The sequence below is a fragment of the Phodopus roborovskii genome, unplaced genomic scaffold (genome assembly GCF_943737965.1).
Source record: "Phodopus roborovskii unplaced genomic scaffold, PHOROB, whole genome shotgun sequence".
NCBI classification, from domain to species: Eukaryota; Metazoa; Chordata; class Mammalia; order Rodentia; family Cricetidae; genus Phodopus; species Phodopus roborovskii.
In genome coordinates, this window is record NW_026126511.1 from 53559823 (window position 1) to 53580480 (window position 20658).

At 37.5% G+C, this 20658-nt stretch overlaps 2 protein-coding genes across 2 annotated transcripts in view; one reads left to right on the forward strand and one right to left on the reverse strand.

The window, feature by feature from the left end:
* Positions 1-3019, reverse strand: part of Cab39l (calcium binding protein 39 like) — a 103925-nt gene extending 100906 nt beyond the window's left edge. The window contains exon 1 of the mRNA XM_051195592.1: positions 2922-3019. The gene's annotated coding sequence lies outside the window, so the exon portion shown is untranslated. The remainder of the gene's footprint in view (positions 1-2921) is intronic.
* A 265-nt stretch (positions 3020-3284) lies between these two features.
* The window catches only part of Setdb2 (SET domain bifurcated histone lysine methyltransferase 2), a 58627-nt gene continuing 41253 nt past the window's right edge, over positions 3285-20658 (forward strand). The window contains 5 exon segments of the mRNA XM_051195596.1: positions 3285-3429; positions 6065-6403; positions 8734-8859; positions 10196-10255; positions 13873-13969. Coding sequence (XP_051051553.1) covers positions 6388-6403; positions 8734-8859; positions 10196-10255; positions 13873-13969 — 299 coding nt within the window. The 5' untranslated portion in view covers positions 3285-3429; positions 6065-6387.

The window sequence follows — 20658 nt, forward strand, 5'->3', positions numbered from 1 at the left end:
GAAGCCCTAGTCCCTACTTCACATGACCTATCAGATCTACATGACCCCAACTGGATGGCATTCCCCTACATATGGAATTGGGGTGGGGGGATGGGAAGGGAGGGTGGTTAGAGGGCATGTGAGAGGGCAGAGGGGATAAAAGGGAGGGAAGGAGGGAGGGAGAGAGGGAGGGAGAGGGAACTGGTATCGACATGTAAAATAATAAATTAAATTTAAAAAAATGCTTTGACTCCAAAATTTAAGTTCAAGGACAAGTTACTGGGGAAATGGATTTCTATTTTTGTTTCCACAGAAAATGAAAAGATGTGGATTCCTTCCAGACTAATGTGGTTTGATCATGCCAGACCGCCTGAATCAGAGTACCAGGTGATCCTACATTCAAAACAGCTGGACAAAGCAGCCCTACAGACTACAGCCAGGATTTCTGAATCTTCTTCGAATCTCCCATGACAGCGCCCCTTAAATTCCCAAATATTGTGTATAAATGTTTGTTTTCATTTAATTGGACTTTGTTATAGAAAATAAAATAATAAGCTGGCTAGAAACCATCCAAGCTAAGGCCAGGCATTCAAAACTACGACTAAGCTTCCATGTGATTTACTTGGGAGTTGGGTGTGTCCCTATAAAAGACAAAGAGCCCAAAAGAGCAAAAACAACCAACAATACTAAGTACTGTGAGAGAATGAGGGACAACAGGTCAAATATATACTTCTCAATTTTTTTCTTTTTTTCCATTTTAAGCTAAACAATCTCGTTCAAATATCCCACTGTTTCAGCACACTGGTTTACAGGAATTCCAGTGACTTTTATTATTGAATTGGGTGCTGAATATAAAAACCAGAATCTCTTGCATGCTAAGTACACACTCTGTCGATGAGCCATACTCTCAACCTTTCAAAATTATTCAAGTGCTAGAAATAACCTTAATATGAGCGGATTCTATAAACTATCATTTTGTGAACAATTGAATTTAAAGAAATATCTGTATACTCCATTTTAATTTAGAACATTTAGCTGTCAACTTACTGGTTTCAATCAATAGACTCCATTATGAGATTAAACAATGCAACGAAAAATAAAGATTTAGAACTCTAAAGGTCAAAATAACTACTGCACTTTATGGAAGTCATTGAATCAATGAAATCTTTACATCTTTACATCTTAAAGACCTGTCTCATAGCCCAGTTTTCATATGTTCTAGCCTTTGTCCCAAAACTTTCTGCAAATTAAGATGGCTACTGGCATAGTAAGGAGGAATTCAGACTTTCCTCCCACCACTACACACAGCCAACACATACATACATACATACATCCTTTACCTAATGCTTACTTTGATCATCAACTTATCCTTTTCTGTTTTCCAAGAAAGATTTAGTATGGATCCTGGCTTTAAAAACTAATCTTAGAAATTTGGGGTTGTTGTGGATCCCAATTTTGTTTGGTTATTTATATCACAAAATATCCCCTTCCTGTACTGCTGACTCAGCAGAACCACATTAACTTTGAACAACTGAAAACTAAAATGAAGGCACTGAGGAAAGTCTTAGCTTCTCATGTCTATCCTAACTGCTAAAGTTAATCACATAATATCTTGTCTCTAACTGGACAGATTTTCAGATCTGGCAGATTCTTTCAAATGAAATATAACTAATGCTTTCTACTGCGTAAGTGGGGTGGGTTGGGTGTCTTAATTCTTTTCAAGAGCAGCAGATGAATGGGAAAAGGAATGTGCAGTGTCTTGCTCTTCCCAGCCCTACAGCAAACTCAAACATTCTCCTTAAAAAACGCCCTGCCCCATGATGAGAATACCGAGCATAGTTACAGACAGATCCAGAAATGTATAAATCTGTAGTGGATTTTTGTTTGTTTGTTTTGTTTTGGTTGTGGCTAAGTGCATAGAACATATTCAGCATGTGTGAATTCAATGTGAAACTTCACAATTTCCTTTCTGAATTGCCAATTTTAATTATATTGAAGTTCATTGAGTTGTACTGATGTGGGGTTTGGTAAATTTTGGTGTGATATTTTTATTTATTTGCAAGTTCTTTTATGATAAAGTTTATAAAATAAAAAATTTGTGAAGAGAAATTTACAATACATTTTCAACACAGTTGAAACAAGAACAGGTTCTATGGTGAGGCGCTCCTGTAAACTCAGCACTTGGGACAGTGGAGGCAGAAGATCAGTCTGAGCTACATACCTAGTTTGAATCGGATCTGGAGTATGTAGGGTTCTGTCTCACAACAAAAAGTTATGTGACCTTTTCCCCTTACTTGCCATTTCTGCAGACCAATACTTTTTAATTAATTTATTTATTTACAGGCCACTGACGAAATGCTGGCCGCACACTTTGAATAAAACTACTTTCTTGCAACCTGATGTCCACTTAGACCAAAGGATGTGGCCATAGTCTAAAGGGCTACTGCCACGAGCTCTCGAGAGGGGCAATAGTTCAGCAGTCGATCCCTGGCAATTGACAGGAGAAAAAAAAAAAAAAAAAAAAAAAAAAGGAAGGGCTCTCTATCGACCCAGAGGTTAGTTGTTGAGACATCCCGCACCGTGTCATGGCCGGTTTCCCATTCTGAATCCTGCAGCCATGGGAGGGATCGATGGCGGGGATCTTCGCGCCACAAACTCTGCCGAGAGAACTCTCGGAAACCAAGGAATCAAGGGTGAGCCGTGAAAGCCTCCAAAGACCAGCAAAACAAAGCCTGGGCTCAGCGCCGCCACCACGCCTGCCTCCCAAACCCAGGGAGGAGACCCCGGCGGAGAAGAACCGGTTGTGGGGAAGTCTCCCCGTCCCTCCATCACTCGGGTCACCGTCCGGAGTCGCCTGGGACTAGTTGCTACAGTACACACACTTCCAGAGCAGAAAGCCCCCTCCCACGTAGCCACACACAAGATGGCAGCCGCGCACCTACCGAGCAAAAAGCTGCGCCACCACTCCAGCGAGGCTGCCCTCTAGAATGCGGGGATCCCGATTGGCCGCAGCAGATAGTGCGAGACCCGCCGAGAGCGGGGCTGACCAATCATGTGGCGGCACTCTCTAAACAGCCGCGGAACGCGCGCGGAGCTTCCGAGGTGTTGAGCGGCAGGGGCTGTAGCCAATGAGCGTCTGGCCGGGCCGGGGAAGGCGGGCGTCTCGTAGCGGCGGAGCTCTCTCGCTAGGGCTTGAGTCTCCAGGGCTGAGGTGAGGGCGTCTCTGGGCAGGACGCTCAGGTGTGGGGTGCGCGGGGCGCGGCGCTCCGCGGGTCAGCCAGCTTCTAACGTGCGCGAGCAGGCGGCTCGCAGTCCCGGGAGCGGAGACGGCCCGATCTCCCCGCTCGCCTCTGTCTCGGGGCGCTCGCCTTCTAGGCTGCTAGCTGTCTGTAACGGGCTGTGAGCAGCGGAGTACAGAATAGCAGGACTGGAAGCTGGTCCATTCCACAGGTAAGGTGTCACACTCCCTGAATAGATGAGATTGCTTATCGACCGAAGTTGATCTGTATCTTAGGAGCGACTGATTGACACGTCCAAGATCAGGGAAGTCGGGACAGAAAGGATTGTGATTGACAGCTCTTTGGCTTGTGGACACTTAGCATGGTTCTCTAAATGTGAATAAAGAAGACCGAGGTGGGGAGGTTAATTTACGTTTAACCTTAGCTTGGGATAATCAGAGCATGAGCTCTTCCAACTGGGCTGCCACATGTGGTATAACACTGTCTAGGAAACGCCAGAAGCTTTCCCTCCATTATTATTGTGTGGGTTACATTGGAACACATGGAGTAATGTAAGTACCCGACCCCTGACTTACTGTAAATGTCATGCCTCTCAAGGAATCAGGAAGATAGTGGTATCTTAGCCTTTTTTATTTTGGTTTTTTTTTTTTTTTCAAGTAAAAAGGAAACGTAGATCTAAATCAAAGGGGCTGTATTTTCTACAAGATAAAAGCCAGAGACCGGAAAAGAACCAAATTTACAATTGCACTGCAAGCCAAGTGGTGGTTGTGCAAGCCTTTTATTATGAGGTAGGAAGATCTGTGAGTTCGAGCCCAGCCTGGTCTCCAAAAACAAAACAAACAAAAATTCCCCTGACAATGAAATATTAGTCCTGTCTCCAGAAGATAAGCTTACGGTTTAAATTTTCTTTCTTAACGCTTCTGCTTTGCAAAGTTTTTTCTTTTGTAAATCAGTAGTTTTCAAGCTACACTGGTGAGATCTTATTCAGTTTGTTGTTGTCTGCTCTCTGAAGTTCAGTGTAGTGGAGACTGACTTTGAACAACTGTCCTCTGGCTTGCCCCTGCCCTTTGCTGAGATGATAGGCTGTTAGTGAGTGTGTTGAGGTGTGGAAGTTACTAGACCCATCCTGAAAGGCACCTGGGCAGTGTCTCTTAGTGGCTCTTGGGTATCTGTAGACTTACAATGCAAAGGTTGCTTGGCTGGAGATACAGTTCCTGGTTTATACTTTTAACATTTTGTATTTCTGCTGAGTGTCATTACCGGTTTGATACACACTCCATTTTAATTAACAGACATTTCTTCATGTTTCCAAGAATTGCTTCATTTTTTGTTATTCTAAAGCATATCAAGATTGGTGTAGTATGCAAAGCCTGTCTGTTCTGGGGTAAAGCTATAGCCCAATCAGTAGAATACTTTCCTAGCTTGTACAAAGCTCTGGTTTGGAATCTGATCCCTTTGTAAGTCCATTGTGGTGGCACATGTAGGTTATCCCAGTACAAGCAAAAGGATCAGAAGTTCAAAGCCATGTCCTTGGTGTCTTAGCCAATTCAAGGCTAGCCTGTCTGAAAAAGTATATTCTACTTGGCACTCAGTGGACAACAGCTTATGTGTTTTCCAGTTTTGAGGAATTCTTGGTCATTATCACCTCATTCCTTTATTTTAACCCCATAAATTTAACTACCATTTTCTAGAGTACTAGGTGGCTTTTCCCAAGAGTCTTTTCTGTGATTTTCACCTGAACAGCTGATTGAAGAACTGGTTTTATATCCACGATACTTAATTGGTTATTTTTCAGAATTGCACATTTCTTTTGCCCCTTGAGGATATCAGATATATTCACATTTATTTTAGAAATATTTAATCTTAAGCACAGCCCCAGCAGTTTAATGGGCTTGCTACTTCTCATTTTCACAGTAATTTTCATGTATTCAGAACTCCCATTTCCTTGGGAGGTTTCCTGTCATCTTTTGTGTTGTGATTTTGCTTGGCATTATCTTGAACTTTTCCTTTTTCATTTCCTCATAGAGGCCTCATGGACTGTATCAATTGAGTTCTCTTTTAGTTTTAAACATGAACTTTTAAAGCCTTCTAATATTCCTCTGGTTTATGATGTGGAAAAGACAAAAAAATTTATCGTGTACTAATACTTTGATAATTCAGAAAATTTTTATTAGTTCTATCACTAGATATATATCATAAGGAAACAATCAGAAAGATGTACAAAATGCTTATTTTACTATTATGTGTAACAGTTTAAAAATATTGAATGTCTGATACAGAACTTTATATTGTCAATTAATAATTAAAAATGTATTAAAGCCTTTGTGTATGAATTATTGTCCAAAACATATAATATAGCCATTTAGCTTATATAAAAACATCAATGATGGGGAAAGAATCGATATTGTGATCATGGAAAAAGCACGTACACTAAAATCTAAATTTTGTTTTTAAATTGTACACTGAGAAGATAATTGCTAACATTTATTGAATTCCTCCTATGTGTCAAATACTATTCCTAGTGATAATTTTATCCTCACAACAATGCATGAGGCTGTTATCATGATCACTCCTATTTTTTAAAAGTTTTTATGAAGTATTAAGAGGGCTAGCTTGTTGATTATTAATATAGGTTAAGTGTTAACTAACATGTTAAACATGGGCAATAGGATTATGGGTGATTCTTCTCTGTATTTTTCCTAATTTTTTATAGATTTTTTTTAAAGTTAATGTATGTTTTTATAACGCTTTGTATTATTTTTTAAAGATAGAGTTGTTATATAGTATCTTGTTCCTCTTATTATTTTTTCTTTGTGAATATGCACCATTCTCTGTTTTTCCCACAGAATGTTTCGTGCATTTGTGGACCAAAGCATGGACTTTATTTTTATTTTTGAAAAGACATTGTCAATGGTCCTGCTTCAGCTGTCAGTTTGACATTGATGGAGATGTTTTGTGTGGACTAGTAGTCATTCTGAAAGACTTCAAGCATGGCTTCTATGTGAAAACTTGAGTATCAAAGAATATTATGTAATGGTATAAAGACATACTCTATTTGAGGACTACAAACTTCATAGAGACTCCATCTGGACTCCAGGATACGCTCCAATCAAAGTGGTTCTCTTGACTCACCGAATTTTGAAGAATTTTATATTAGTAACACCAAAAGATGGGAGAAAGAAATGGTAGGTCATGGAGCACATTGTTACATCATGTCCTGATGTTTGTAGACAGTTTGTTCTAAACTGTGGAATGTCCGCGGTTTCATTCTCAGTGATTTCTTTTTTTCTTCCTCTTACCTCTTTAGTGTGCACGTGTCTCATATATGCACATTCGTGGTAGAGGCTCCCACTTGTGGAAATCACATGTCAGGACTGGGTTATCTTCCTGTTTCTGCCTTTTTTTTTTTTAAAGCAACCTAGTGCTTGCAAATTTTCCTTATCTTAATGCACATAGTGTTACTGTCCCTGTGGTTGCCTCCCATAGAACAATACAAGTCATTCTTCAGTCTTTTCACAACTACTTGTGTGATCTTTTCAATGTGGCCTAGACTAGCCAGGTTGGCCTCAAAGTTGTACTTTTCCTTTTTTCTAAAGCTGCTTCTGCCTTTTAAGTGCATGGTCACAGGTGTGTGCTACCATGCCTGACTTCTAAGTGGTGGAAGAAGCTTTATCTAATCACAACACAATATGCTTAAACCCGAGCAGCCCTATATGTAAAAGTAAAGTTAGCATGATCTATAAGGCCCTTGATGTCATGGCCCCTCCTAACGATTTGTCATCCATTTTGTTCTCTCAAGTTACTTTTGTTTCAAATCTTAAAGCCTTGTAGCTATGCTATGGGGAATTAAAAGCAGACTTTCTAATGTGGAGTATGTATCAGAGAAATAGCACCCCTCCTGAGGCTACTTCTTGGCAGTACCCTAATTAACCAGACATTTGCTTTGGGAAGGTGACTTTCCCAGTAGGAGTTGAGAATCAGAGGACCCAGCCTCCTTCCTATGAAGATTCTGCCTCCATTGTCAACTTGCAGGTTTAGGACTTAATTTTTGTTCTCAATAGCTACTCAGGTAGCCTTTCTAAACTTCAATTATTATATCCTTTTTTTTTTCTTTTCTTTCCTTAAGATCCTATTAATGTTAAATAATTTTATATTGCTTGTTTTGAGACAGAGTTCTACTATGTAGCCTTGACAGTCCTGGAATTCTTAGAGATCTGTCTCCCTCTGTGTTTGACATTTTAGGGTTTTTTGTTACTTTTAATGTAATAATGTAAATACAAGATTTGGTTTTTGTTAGTTTTGGTTACTTGTGTCATTTATTTTTAACTTGAAAAACTTCTAGAAAAACTGACTAAGATTTTAGTTTGCTGTATATCAGAAATGATAGCCCTTAATTTGCATAAATTTCCTTGTAAAAACCAGGTTAATATGTAATATGTTAAAATTTGTTTTGTAATTATTTTTTAAGTGTGTGTGTGTGTGTGTGTGTGTGTGTGAGAGAGAGAGAGAGAGAGAGAGAGACAGAGACAGAGAGAGACACAGAGACAGAAACAGAGTAAGCTTAACTGCAGGCACTTGTGGAAACCAGAGGCATTCGATTTCAGGTCTATACCTGGAGCTGAAATTGTGAACTGCCCCACATGAGTGGGAGGGGAACCAAACTCAGGTCCTCTGGATGAGCAGTATGAACTCTTAACCACTAAGCTATCTCTCCAGCTCCTATAAAAGACTTTTTAAAAAGTAATATTGTTAGACATTTAGCCATTTCAACAATTGATAATTGAGGTGTTTCTTTCTTATCTACTTCTACACATAATAGAGGTTGTATCTTGGAAATGTTAAAGATGAGTGTTATTTATACATTTATCTTTGCCCTATTATGATTCTAGCCTGGAGTCATTCTGTTTTCCAGTTAGTATCTTTGAAGTTTTGAGTTTTTTGGTTTTTTAAGATAAAAATGTCTGGTAGCCTATACTGGTCTTGAACTCACAATGTAGCCAAGGATGACCTTGAAATTTTTCTTCCTGCTTACCTCCCAAGTTCTGGGATTCTAGGTTGTACTACTATCAGTTTTATACAGTGCTGGTGATAATCAAACTCAGGACTTCATACATGTGATGCAAGTACTCCTCTATCAACTGCTACATCTCCAGCACCACTTTCTGTTTTTGTTGTAGTTATTTTTTGAGACAGGATCTCTCTGTGTAGCCTTAGCTGTTGTGGAACTTGATCTGTAGATCAGGATGGCCTGAAACTCATTGAGATCCACCTGCCTCTGCCTCCCAAGTGCTGGCAATAAAGGCATGCACCACCATAAGCAAGATAATTGGGTTGTATTCTTTATATCTAGTTCTTTGTAAGGAAATATGCTCCAAATCTTTTTTCCTCAAGAAAAGTGATAGACCAATTGAATCTTAATTTTTGCCTAGAAATGAAGTAGACTTTTCTCTAACTTGTGCCTTAGGGAAATTGGTGCACTTCGATTAACCTCTTAGATTATCCACTTCTATTTTAGGTGATGCAAGGAGTTTCTGGATGGAGTTACAAGATGATGGTAAAGTGGATTTTATGTTTGAAAAAACGCAAGATGTGCTGCAGTCGCTGAAACAGAAGATAAAAGATGGGTCTGCCACAAATAAAGGTATGAAAAATGAATATTATTGTTACATACGTAATGCAGTATAATTCTCCTGTGGTTATTTTAAACAACAGATTATCGATTTTCTAAGACCCTAATTTGAGCTTTACCTACTTTATGTATGCTTTGCTTCTATGAACTTGCTTTCCCCATGCATCCCATAAAAGTGGGTAAACCTGATTTTTGTAAATGATAGCTTCTGAAGACTCTCTGTCTACCCCACTGTATGTGTGGCCCAGAAGTCCTCTTAAGTACTAGGCTTAAGCACTCATCCTTTAGCCTCCCTAGTAGTTGAAATCTGGCTACATTTTTCTCCTTTATTTATATTTATTCTTTTTATACCTTTGTGTCTTTGAAGTGGAGGGGAAGAATGTTGTGCAAATAATACCTGTTTCTTGTATAAGTTTGACATAAATAGGAAAATCTAACAAAAAAATGTCTCTTCCATCATTTAGACAACTGGTCCACATATGGTTCATTAGTGTTAAAAGGCATGATCAGCATGTGTAAGGCCCTAGGTTCAACAGCATAAATATCACCTGGTTCAAACAAAACTTTCTGTACTAACATATACTGCTTTGCCTGCTTCAAACAGTACTTTCTGTACTAGTTCTATGAAAACAAAGTTCAGTTTTTTATTTTTCTATGTGTTTTCAACTCTAGTTGGTTATAGAACATGAGGCTGTAAATGTCAGATCTTCTAGCTCATGAGGATATAGTTGTAAAGCAAAGATGTCTTCAACTGTTGCTATTTCTTGATACTCTCCCTGGTTGTAAAAGAAAACCAGAAGATAGATAGGTGCTGGTACTGGGAGGATTTTTTTTTTTTTTTTTACAGTTTTGTTTAGAAGTGAGAAGAGAACAACTCTGATGTTTCTCTACCTATTCTGAAACAATATTAAATTGTGTGGGAAAGATGGAATTATGCCAGCAAATAATGCAAATATAGATTTAGCAAAGATACAGGTTAAAAGTTTCTTTGGGGACAGGTTCTTCTTGTCACTGCCAGAGGCTTTTTCTCTCAGCATGGAAACACTGCTATACTATGCTAGTGACATTTCAGACTATGACAGTCTATTGTTTATTCTCATTTTTATAAAGCAACTTTCAATCCTTCATGAGTGAGATATATGTAAGTTTAAATACAATTCTATCACTTTTAGTTAATTGACATTAATAACTAACCTCTCAGTCTCATGTGCAGATATCATAAGCCTCTCTCAGGGGAGCTGAAAGATTAAATGTAAATTGTTTAGTATTGTAGCTGGTAACCTGAATAGAGGTGATTGGTATTGTGTTTATTCCTTTTATTTTATCTTTATTTTTTTTATCTTAACAGACTATGTCCAAGCAATGATTCTGGTAAATGAAGCAACCATAAGTAACAGTCCAGCAAAGGGTATGTTCATTACTTATTCTAATCCTAATATTCTTTGTTCTTTCCTTGCCAATCTTAATCTGTCATGTTAAAGATAACTTGAAATAACTTGTTAAGATCCACACTCCTATGTTTTTTGAACCACAGTTTCCTTATGAAAAGTCCTACCCCCTCCAGAGATTGAGAACACACCCAAGGAGAATGAAAGTTTATTTTTTTTTCTTCATAAAATGCCATATAAACAGGGCAAATAGATTCTAAGAGTCTAAAGAATTGTAAGCCTGTTTTCTATAAAGAGCACTGTTAGGGAGGCACATCCCATTATAGGTAAGTTAATGGATAATTATTTTTTTAATTCACTTTGGTTTCAAACTGCTGGTCTTCTAATAGCTAAGCATGTTTAATTTAAAAATATCAAAGATAGGGGCTGCAGAGATGGTTCAGTGGTTAAGAGCATTGGCTGCTCTTCTAGAGGTCCTGAATTCAATTCCCAGCAACCATATGGTGGTTCACAACCATCTATAGTGGGATCTGATGCCCTTTTCTGGCATAAAGGCATACATGCAGAAAGAGCACTCATGTTCAGAAAATAAATAAATCTTAAAAAAAAAAAAAGGAACTTGTTTAAAAAACTAGGCATTGGTGGTGCACACCTTTAGTCCCAGCACTCAGGAGGCAGAGGCAGGCAGATCTGTGTGAATTTGAGGCCAGCCTGGTCTACAGAGCAAGTTCCAGGACAGGCCCCAAAACAATACAGAGAAACCCTGTCTCTAGAAGCAAAACAAAACAAACAAACAAAAAATCAAAGATAACAAATTAAAACTTATATTCATGAGACTTTTGACATCAGGTGTGTACATTTTCTGCAGCAAGCAAGTTTCCAGTTTCATGTCATTATTGGTGAGGTGTAACATGTTAAACAGTCAATACCCCAATACTTGCCCTTACTTGAAATGACACTCATAAACCCTGGGCCTCTGTGACTTCTGGCTGACTTGTCTGGGTTCTCTTAATACCTGCTATAGGTTTAATCATTTGCTAGAGAGGTGGTTCAGTGGTTAAGAGTGTTTTCTGCTTTTCCAGAGGACCCATGCTTGGCACCTCGCATTCATCTGTACCTCCTCCTGCAGGAGCTCTGATACCCTAATCTGACCTCTGTGGGCACCTGCATTCATGTGCACATACTCCTCCACACACAGATACACATGTATATGCATCATACAAAAATAAAAATAAATCTCTTAAAATTTTTGCTGTGATAGCTCAGGAAACTCAAGGAAATTCAGTTTGTCCTCTTAACAGTTTATTATGAAAAGTGTCATAAAGTGTTATAAAGGACACAGATTAACAGCCAGGTGAAGAAGCATGTGGGAGATGGTCTGAAGGAATGCAGGTATCCCAGTCTCAAGTTTGAGGAGTGTGCTACCCTCCTAGGATATGAATGCTTTCAACAACCCAAAGCCTCTGACCCCATTATATAGAGCATTTGTGGAGAGCTCATTATATAGGCATAAATACATGAGTAGTGCACTGACCACTGGTGATTGACTCTGCCTCCCACCTTTCTTACTTCATGGTTTGGTTCAGTCTGAAAATTCCAGCCCTGTAATTGTGCTTTCTTGCTTTGTTTTTCTAATGGACCAGCCACCATGCTGAAACTCTCTAGGGATTGTAGTTAGCAGTCATCTCAGTAGTGAACTAGACAAACATCACCCTGGAGGGTCAAAGCTTTTAGAAGTGTTTGGAACTAAGACCAAAGTTACAATAGAAGATGCTGTTCTCACTCTGTCACTCAGGAAATTATAAGGATTATAGTAATTCTGTCAGGAACTAGGGCAGACCAAATATATAATTCTTGTTGTGCCATATATACCAAGACTATAAATGACAGTTTGAAGTTATTTTATCAGTATTACCATTCCATAAATTTTAATCTGTCATAACTTTGCCCTAAGTTTTGAAAGTGCATTTATCAAATTTTAATTTATATTGTTAGATATGCTCAGAAAATTTTGATAGTTTTTGTTTTGCTATCAAAATTTGGAGGCTTAAAGTTTTTAACTATGAAAAAGTTGTGTGTCATGATACCAGTGTATTTTGGGTAATTTTTTTTCTCAGTACTCTCAATTTCAGTGCTCATGTGTATGTTTATATTTTTAAGATGGGTCCTCTTTAAAAAAAAAAATTCTTTCCTTTCTGAATTTTCAGTAACATTGGAATTATAAAGGAAGAAGTGTGTGTGTGGTACTGGGGCTATAAATCAAACTCATAAAGAAAATTGCGGTCTAAAAGGTGCATAGGTATATTCATTCAGTTTACATAGAAGTGAATACTCAACATAGCAGTGAGTTTTGAAAACTGATATGTTAGTAGGGAGGGTAAGGCAGAAGGGCACTTGTAGAGGAGGTGGTTTCTTAGAAGAGAGTGGAGAACAGAGAAGTACATATGACCTTTGAAAGGTGAATGAGCCCTGAGGAAAATACTCTATACTCTATACTCTAGATTGTAATAGTGTCTGCATGGGCATAGTGCTAGCATTCTGTGTTTTCTTGTGATGGCTCAGTATTCTGGTTGAATCTTCTGAAAGAGGAGATCTATAGCTTTCGATTTTCCTTTTTCTTTGATGATCCAATTTTTAAAAATCCATAGGCAAGAAAAGCTTTTCCTTTATTTGTTGATTCTCAAATATTTCAGCTCAGAACAATCCTTTTGCTACTGTAGCACCTCTGTATCCGTTCATAGTGAACACACCCTTAAGGGATTACAGTAGTTTTGTAGGAGAGGGAAAGAGGAAATTGTACAAGGAGTTAATCCTAAGAGATACTTCTTTTCCTTTCTAAAACAAGGTATTTTCAACTCAGTTGGGTTTTTGTTTGAATCATTATCAATAGAAATGCTACATCATGATTTTTGTTTTATATAGTCTATTCAACTGAATTGGAACAATTTTATTAGAATAAAAATGTCTGTGTATCTATTTCCCAGTATAGAAAAACAAAAAGGCTTGGTGTTGAGATCTAAACAAGCCCTTGGAGATCTAGTTCTGCATTCCCTAGACACTGACTAAACCACTAGTTACCTTTCCTTCCCATGCGTAGTTACAACTGAAATTACTCGTTGTTTTCTCATTAAAAAAAAAAAAAAAGAAAGAAAGAAAGAAAAAAAATAGATCGGGGGTAAAAAGATATATAAAGAAATAAGAGATGACAAATAAATCAAAGGAGGTAATCAAATGCTTTAAACCCTTCCTCAAACAAAAGGAAACAAGATATCCCAACTTAACATTTTATGGCCTTTAAAGGCCTTAAAACACCATGCTATTTGTCTATAAAATTTAGGCAGAACTACCAATACTTGATATTCACCTGAAATAGCTATTATTTTGATTAAATTGATATTAAACTCATTCTCCAGGAGTACTTTCTTCAAAGATTTTTTAAGTTATTCTGAATTATTTTCTTAATACTTTTGAAAATATTGACAGTCTTATTGCAGAGTCTCAAAAATATTAGTATCTTTGCAAATTTTAGTGTTCCATATAGGCATAATTTCTAATCAGTGAAGATATGATTTAGCTATTTTAGTGAGTGATTCTTGTTTGTATTTCTGTTGTTCATATTTGTATTTTTTCCATGTAGATCATATACCAGTGACTCAGAATGAACAGGAAAACAAATCAAATGCATTTCCCTCTACATCATGTGAAAACTCCTTTCCTGAGGACTGTACCATTCTGTATGTATACATTTACTGTGTAATACTCCCTTAATATGCTCTTTACTAAACATCCCTAAGTAATTACTTCTTTTTATAAAATTTAGCTTAGGATGTCTATGTTTTGTTAATCAACTGAAATTTGCCAAAGCAACTTTGAGGAAAAACCCCTAAATATCTGGGTGTATTAAAATTGCATTCAATGTCAGTTCAATATTGTCAGCACCTATGAGTGTCAAGTCTGAGAAGAAACTCTGCTGTCTTACCCTGTCTGCTCTGCCACTGACTTCAGTGAACATTCTGTAGCTCCCAGGAGACTTGTGCAAGAGCAGATATGAGGCCTGGCTGACAACAAGGCCTGCACCAAAACCTCCAAGTGCTGATAAAACCCCCGTCTTGCTGCTTTAATTTTACTGTCAAATTAAACCGGCCCATTTAAAAAATTCTCAAGAAAAAAATTCTTTTCCTATTTTTACTTTCTGTACTTTGAAGAATATAGATAAACACTGTTAGATGTAATTTGCAGATTTTATAAAAAGTAGAGATGTCTTGTTGGGTTTGGTTGATTATTATTCTTATTCTTATTCTTATTCTTATTCTTATTCTTATTATTATTGCCTGACAAGGTCTCACTAGAGAGTTGAGACTAGCCTTGAATTGTGACCTCTGCCTCCCAGTTGAGACATCAATGTAGTATGAGTCTCAAAAGAATTTAATATGCTCTTATAGAAATCAAAGTTCACACTTTTATAACTCCCCTCACTGGCTTTTAGTAGCTCACAATGTTTTTAAATTAGGAATGTTAACCTTATATACAGCATAAAATCTCATTAGTTTTTAAACACAAACCAACCATTCGATATAAGATGTTTCTTTCACAAAAATTTCTGCCTAACAAGTTCTCTTTCAGTTTCTGCTTAGGTAATTACATAGTTTTAAAGATATAGTTTGTTATTTTTAATTATGTGTATGGATATGTGCACATGTGAGTACAGGTGCCCACAGAAGCCAGAAGAGGGGGTCCAGGCTCAGGACCTGGAGTTACAGGCTGTTGCTAGTTACCCAGTATGGAACTAAGCTCAGTCCTTTGGATCAGCATGAAGCACTTGTAGTCACTGAGCCCCAAGCACTTACCGTTTAGACCAAAATAGAAGATTTGGTTTATTCCTGGTAAACTTTACTTTTTGGATAAGTTCATTATAACAGCATACCAGAAAGCTTTTAATTTTACACATCTTGTCTTTCTAGATTATCTTGGACAAATACCTTTCAAATCTTTTAGTATGATCACTGAAAATATACTGAATGAAATATAGCTAAAGCCAAAACCTTCTTTGCTTACTATATCAGGGACTCTTTTTACCACTTTTTAGAAATATCTGTTCAAACAACTCTAAATTTGCTTTGCCCTATTACTGTCTGTTCTACATACATGTCTTATGTGGTTGTCATGAGAAACTAGTTTACTGCTTTAGGATTCTGTAGTATCACTAAACTCTATGAAAACTTTCACACACACAAACACACACCAAAAAAAAAAAAAAAAATTGGTTGACCTGGAGTTTTCTGACTTAATTCTTGGTCTACTTAGCAACTAGTGTTGCCTTTTCAAATTCTAAATACCTAGAATTATATGCTTGGTGCCCTGTTTTTAGCAAATCAGGTGGTAGCATTTTCTCTGTATTGTTTTTCAGTATTTGAAGTACTGTTTTTTCACCCCAAAACTCCAGAGTTGAATATAGAGTCCCTGATGCTTTTAAGTAAGGTCAACTTCTATTATATTCTTTTAACTGTTAGAACCTCAGTTCCTTTCCATTTTAGTCTGGTCTTTATAAAACTGAGAGCCATACTTACAGGTGAAAAAGATAACAACAAACTTATTTTCTAGAGTCTCTTCATTCTCTGTTAATTGCCATCTTCCCCCCAATATTATTTTCTTGTCCTAAGCCTAGCATTAACTAAAAAGAAAAAAAATTTTCATTTACATTTTTTAAAGCCCCAATTCTTTCCAGGCTCAAGTCTTAATAGTACTTTCTGTATAAATTTGGACTAATATCTTTATTACTGATCATCTTTCCTTTGTTAAATTTTTAAAAAAGCTTCAGCTGGGCAAATAGCACTTAACTTTAATCTGAGCACTAGGAAATCAGAGGCAGGAGACCACTGCAACTTCAAGGCTGTCAGTGAGTTCCAGTTCAGTCAGGTCTACATTGGAGACCTTGTTGATTAATTGATAAGTAGGTACATAGCTAAGCTTCCCAAAGAAATTAAAGTGACTTCTTTAGCCACTAATCCATTCCATTAGGTATATTCCCGATTGCACACTCAGAACTTCATTTCTTCAGAACTTCTGAGAGCTCTTGGACTGGGCTGTCTGTTACTCAGAGATCAGACCTGAGTTCATATATCCAGGGACATCTTTTCAGATGAAAGAATATGTCTAATTAAGCTCAGAATTTTCTTCTTTGCATTAAGAATTCCAAGGCAACATTAAACTAGAATTTTGTTTGTTTGGTTGGTTTCTTTTGTTTTTCTCAAGACGGGGTTTCCCTGTGTAGTCTGACTGTCCTGGAACTTGCTCTGTAGACTAGGTGGCCTTGAACTCAGAGATCTGTCTGCTCCTGTCTCTTGAGTGCTGGAATTTTTCTTTACTTTTCTTTCCTTTTTTTTTTTTTTTTTTTTTTTTTTTTGTCTTTTTGAGACTAACTGTCCTGGAACTCACTCTGTAGACCAGGCTGGCCTTGAACTCACAGAGATCCTCCTGCCTCTGCCTCCTAAGTTCTGGGACTAAAGGCGTGCACCACCAGTGCCCAGCTTATAGTGCTGGAATGTTTAAAGGAGCGCACCACCACTCTATTGACTAGAATTATTTTAAAATAATTTGATTTGAATGTCCCTGATGGTTATGAGTTGTTTTTGGTTTGGTTTTTTTGTCGTGTGTGTGTGTGTGTGTTTGGTTATTTTTGTTTTGTTTTCTTTCAGTAGTTAAAACCCCTTAATTGATCAGTAGTCACATAGGCAGGTTAATAAGCTATATGGTAGATTCTCAGCCCTCTGCATTGCTCAAGATAAACAACATGTCATAGTGGTAAAATCAAGCATGAAAGTCTTAGGGTTAGGAAGTAGGCTTTCAGCGTTTCAGTTTTGAGTGGAATTGAATTTCCATTCCACATAGGTGAATTTGAAATTCGTAGATGCAGTAAAATATTTAATTTTTTAAAAAAGGATGTCTCTATGAAAATTAGCATAATTCATTTTTCTTTCTTAGTCAAGTGCTTTTTGGTTCATCAAGAACAATTTGGTAGAATTTATTAGAGCTATACCAGTGTGCAGTGTTGACCAACACACAAGATGACAGTTAACTTCCAGCTGCTAAAACACACAGGTATAAATATAAATTACTTGGTTTCTCATAGACAAGCATGTGAATCTGGCAGAATGACTCTTGTGTATATACATGTATATATTCACAAAGGGCGCAGCAAGCAGTGTAGGCACTAAATTGGAACCAGGAAGTGGGTGCTGAGATGCTGCTTCACTGATGCAGGGTCTTCTGGTACCACAGCATTTTACATAGCTGCCTCAGCTAAATTCTTATAAATTCCTAGTTTTATATGTTACTTCATGATGTATTTTTAATTTAAATCTTGAGAGATGGTTTTAGATATTTAATGTATATATGTGATAATCCAACAGCTTTGAGACTGAGACTGAGCAAAAGCAAACATGTCTGATAGTTTTCTCTCTCTCTCTCTCCTTGTCTCTCCTTACCCTCACATATGCATTTTTGTTTTGGTGGTATTGGGGGATGACTCTAGAGTCATCTGGGAAAATCATTTGAAATAAAATTGGCAGGGATAGAGAGATGGTTCAGTGGTCAAGACCCCTTGCTGCTTTTCCAGAGGAGTTTGGTTCTCAGAACTCCTATCAGTTGGCTCCAGGTCCAGGGGATCTGATGTCCTCTTCTGACCTCTGCAAGTACCTGAACATACATGGCATACTCGACACACACAGCCACACACACACACACACACACACACACACACACACACACACACCATAATTTTTAAAAATGTATTAAAAATAAACCTTTTAAAAAGTTTATTATCTGCTATTATGCTTTATAACTAGAAAATGCTTAGAAGGAACTTGGCATCCAAACATACAAAGCAAGAAATTCTAAGCAAGCTGCGCAGTGGTGGTGCATGCTTTTAGTCCCAGCACACAGGAGGCAAAAGCAGGCAGATTTCTGTGAGTTCGAGGCCAGTTTGTACTGTTTCACAGAGAAAGCCTGTTTTGAAAAAGAAAAAGAAAGGAAATTCTTAGCAATAGATTAAACACAAGAAGATAAACTTTGGTTAGGTGTGGATCAAAGGGTTATAAAACCAGCATTTGGGTGTTGGAAACAGGAAGATCAGGAGTTATCATTATTATATAGTGACTTCTAGGCCAACCTGGGCTTCTTGAACTCCCTGTTTCAAAAAACTCAAAACTGAAAGGCCTTGAGAGAATAAGAAAATACCAAGTTTGGAGGTAAAAGACTTCTATAAGTAACAGAGTACTAGTGGACAAAAATAGGTTGTTTTTGTTTTTTTTTTTTTTAATTATTTTATGTGTGTGGGTGTTTTGTTTTCATGTATGTCTGTGCACCACATGCATGCCCGGTGCCTGAGGAGGCCAGAAGTGGTTATCAGTTCCCATGAGACTAGAGTGAGCTACCATGTGGATGCTAAGAATTGAACCCTGGTACCCAGGAAGAACAGCTATTGCTCTTAACCACTGAGTCATCTATCTAGAATGAAAACAAGTTTTTAAAAAAGGCATAGTATCAAAATTAAAACATAACAATTTTAGGTAAAATCTCAGAAATTTTTTTCCTACATATTTTTCCAGAAAACTCTCAGCCACTCACAAAGGTAAGTAAAACATAAAAGATAAGATTGGAGGAGTCACACTATTATTTGTTTGTTTGAGACAGAGTTTCTTTGTGTAGTCTTGGCTGTCCTAGACTAACTCTGTAGACCAGGCTGGCCTTGAATTCAGGGATATCCACCTGCCTGTGTCTCCGGTGTGCTGGGATTAAAGGTGTGCATCACCATCATCCAGCCCTGAAGTCTTACTTTTTAAGAGACGGAAATGTATGAAATTATTTACAAAAGTAAACATAAAAAAGTCTCAACAAAGCAAATGTCAAGCCATTTTAGAAAATAATAGCAAGAAATAGAATTTTTAATTTTATAGAGAATATTTTTATCAAACCATTGCCCATAATCATATTAATAAAACCTTAGAAACATTTCTCCTACTGTCATAGTTACTTTCCAGGATTTTTCTAGAATTTGTAGCCAACATAGTGATGTCCAAAATATCATTGCAATGCGTGAAGTAAAATTGTTGATGTTTTTAAAGACATGTGCGTGCATGCCTGACTGCATGAGTTTATGTGCACTATGCACACATAAGTACCCTTGAAGACTGGAGAAAGGAAGGGATTGGATTCCCTGGAACTAGAGTTATAGGTGGTTCTAAGCCACCATGTGTACTGAAAACTAACCTTATAACCACCAAGCTTCAGATAATCTTTTTAAGCCCAGGCTAGGCAAATGTTCTGCCAATGAGCTATACCCCCAGCCTACTGTAGATAATTTAATCTGCTTAGAAAGTATAATATTAAGTTAATCGATTGGCTAAAATGTGGTTCAGTAAAGTAGACACATAAAATAGAAAATGTAAGCCACACTATTAGAAAAATATGAAATAAAATTCTTATTGATAATGCTTAGAATATGAAAGTAATTACAAGGCAAAGATATTCAAGAAAATTCAAACTGACATTTTATTTTGTTTCTTGAGGCTGTCTCTCACTGTTTCTGGTTGGTCTCATATTCCTATGCCAGCCTCCCAAAGAGCTGGAACTAAAGTTACATACTGCCATGCCTAGCTAAATCTAGAGATTGTAACGGATTTCTGTGTTTCTTGATGTAAAGACTATTATAAAAATGTCTTCTCAAATACAATTGTAGATTTAACTTGATTTGTATGGGATTCTGGTACTTGGAGTTTTGGGGTAGTGGGAGGTAGAGGTGGGCATTGAACATAGGGTCTTTTAAAGAACATACTCTATTACCAAGTAACACCCTACCACCACTCTATACTTGGAGTCCCCAACCCCACTACACACACACACACACACACACACACACACACACACACACACACACACACACACACACACACACACACACACACGGGGTTTCTCTGAATAGCCATGGCTGTTCTGGAACTCACTCTGTAGACAAGGCTGGCCTCAAACTTGGAGATCCACCTGCCTCTGCCTCCCAAATGCTGGGATTAGAGGCATGCACCACCACTGTCTGGCATTGGAGCTTTTATTTGGCAAGTTGTTTGTTAGAAATTTAACCTCAAAAGATACATCAATAAATATTCAGAACACATTTAAAAGGAGACATAGAGGATTTGCTGCAAGAAATATGCTAGAACAATTGTATTTTATTTGTATGATTCAAGTTGGGTCTTCTTGATACAAAATAAATTCCAAAGTGCATGCCTCTTAGCCAAGTACTTGAGAGACTAAAGCAGTAGGAGCCCAAGAATCCAGGTAAGCCTGGGCTACAGAACGTCTCAAGAAGACACCACCACAAAGAAAAATAGAGTCAAGATGAAGTTGGATGTTCAGTCCATAATAAACT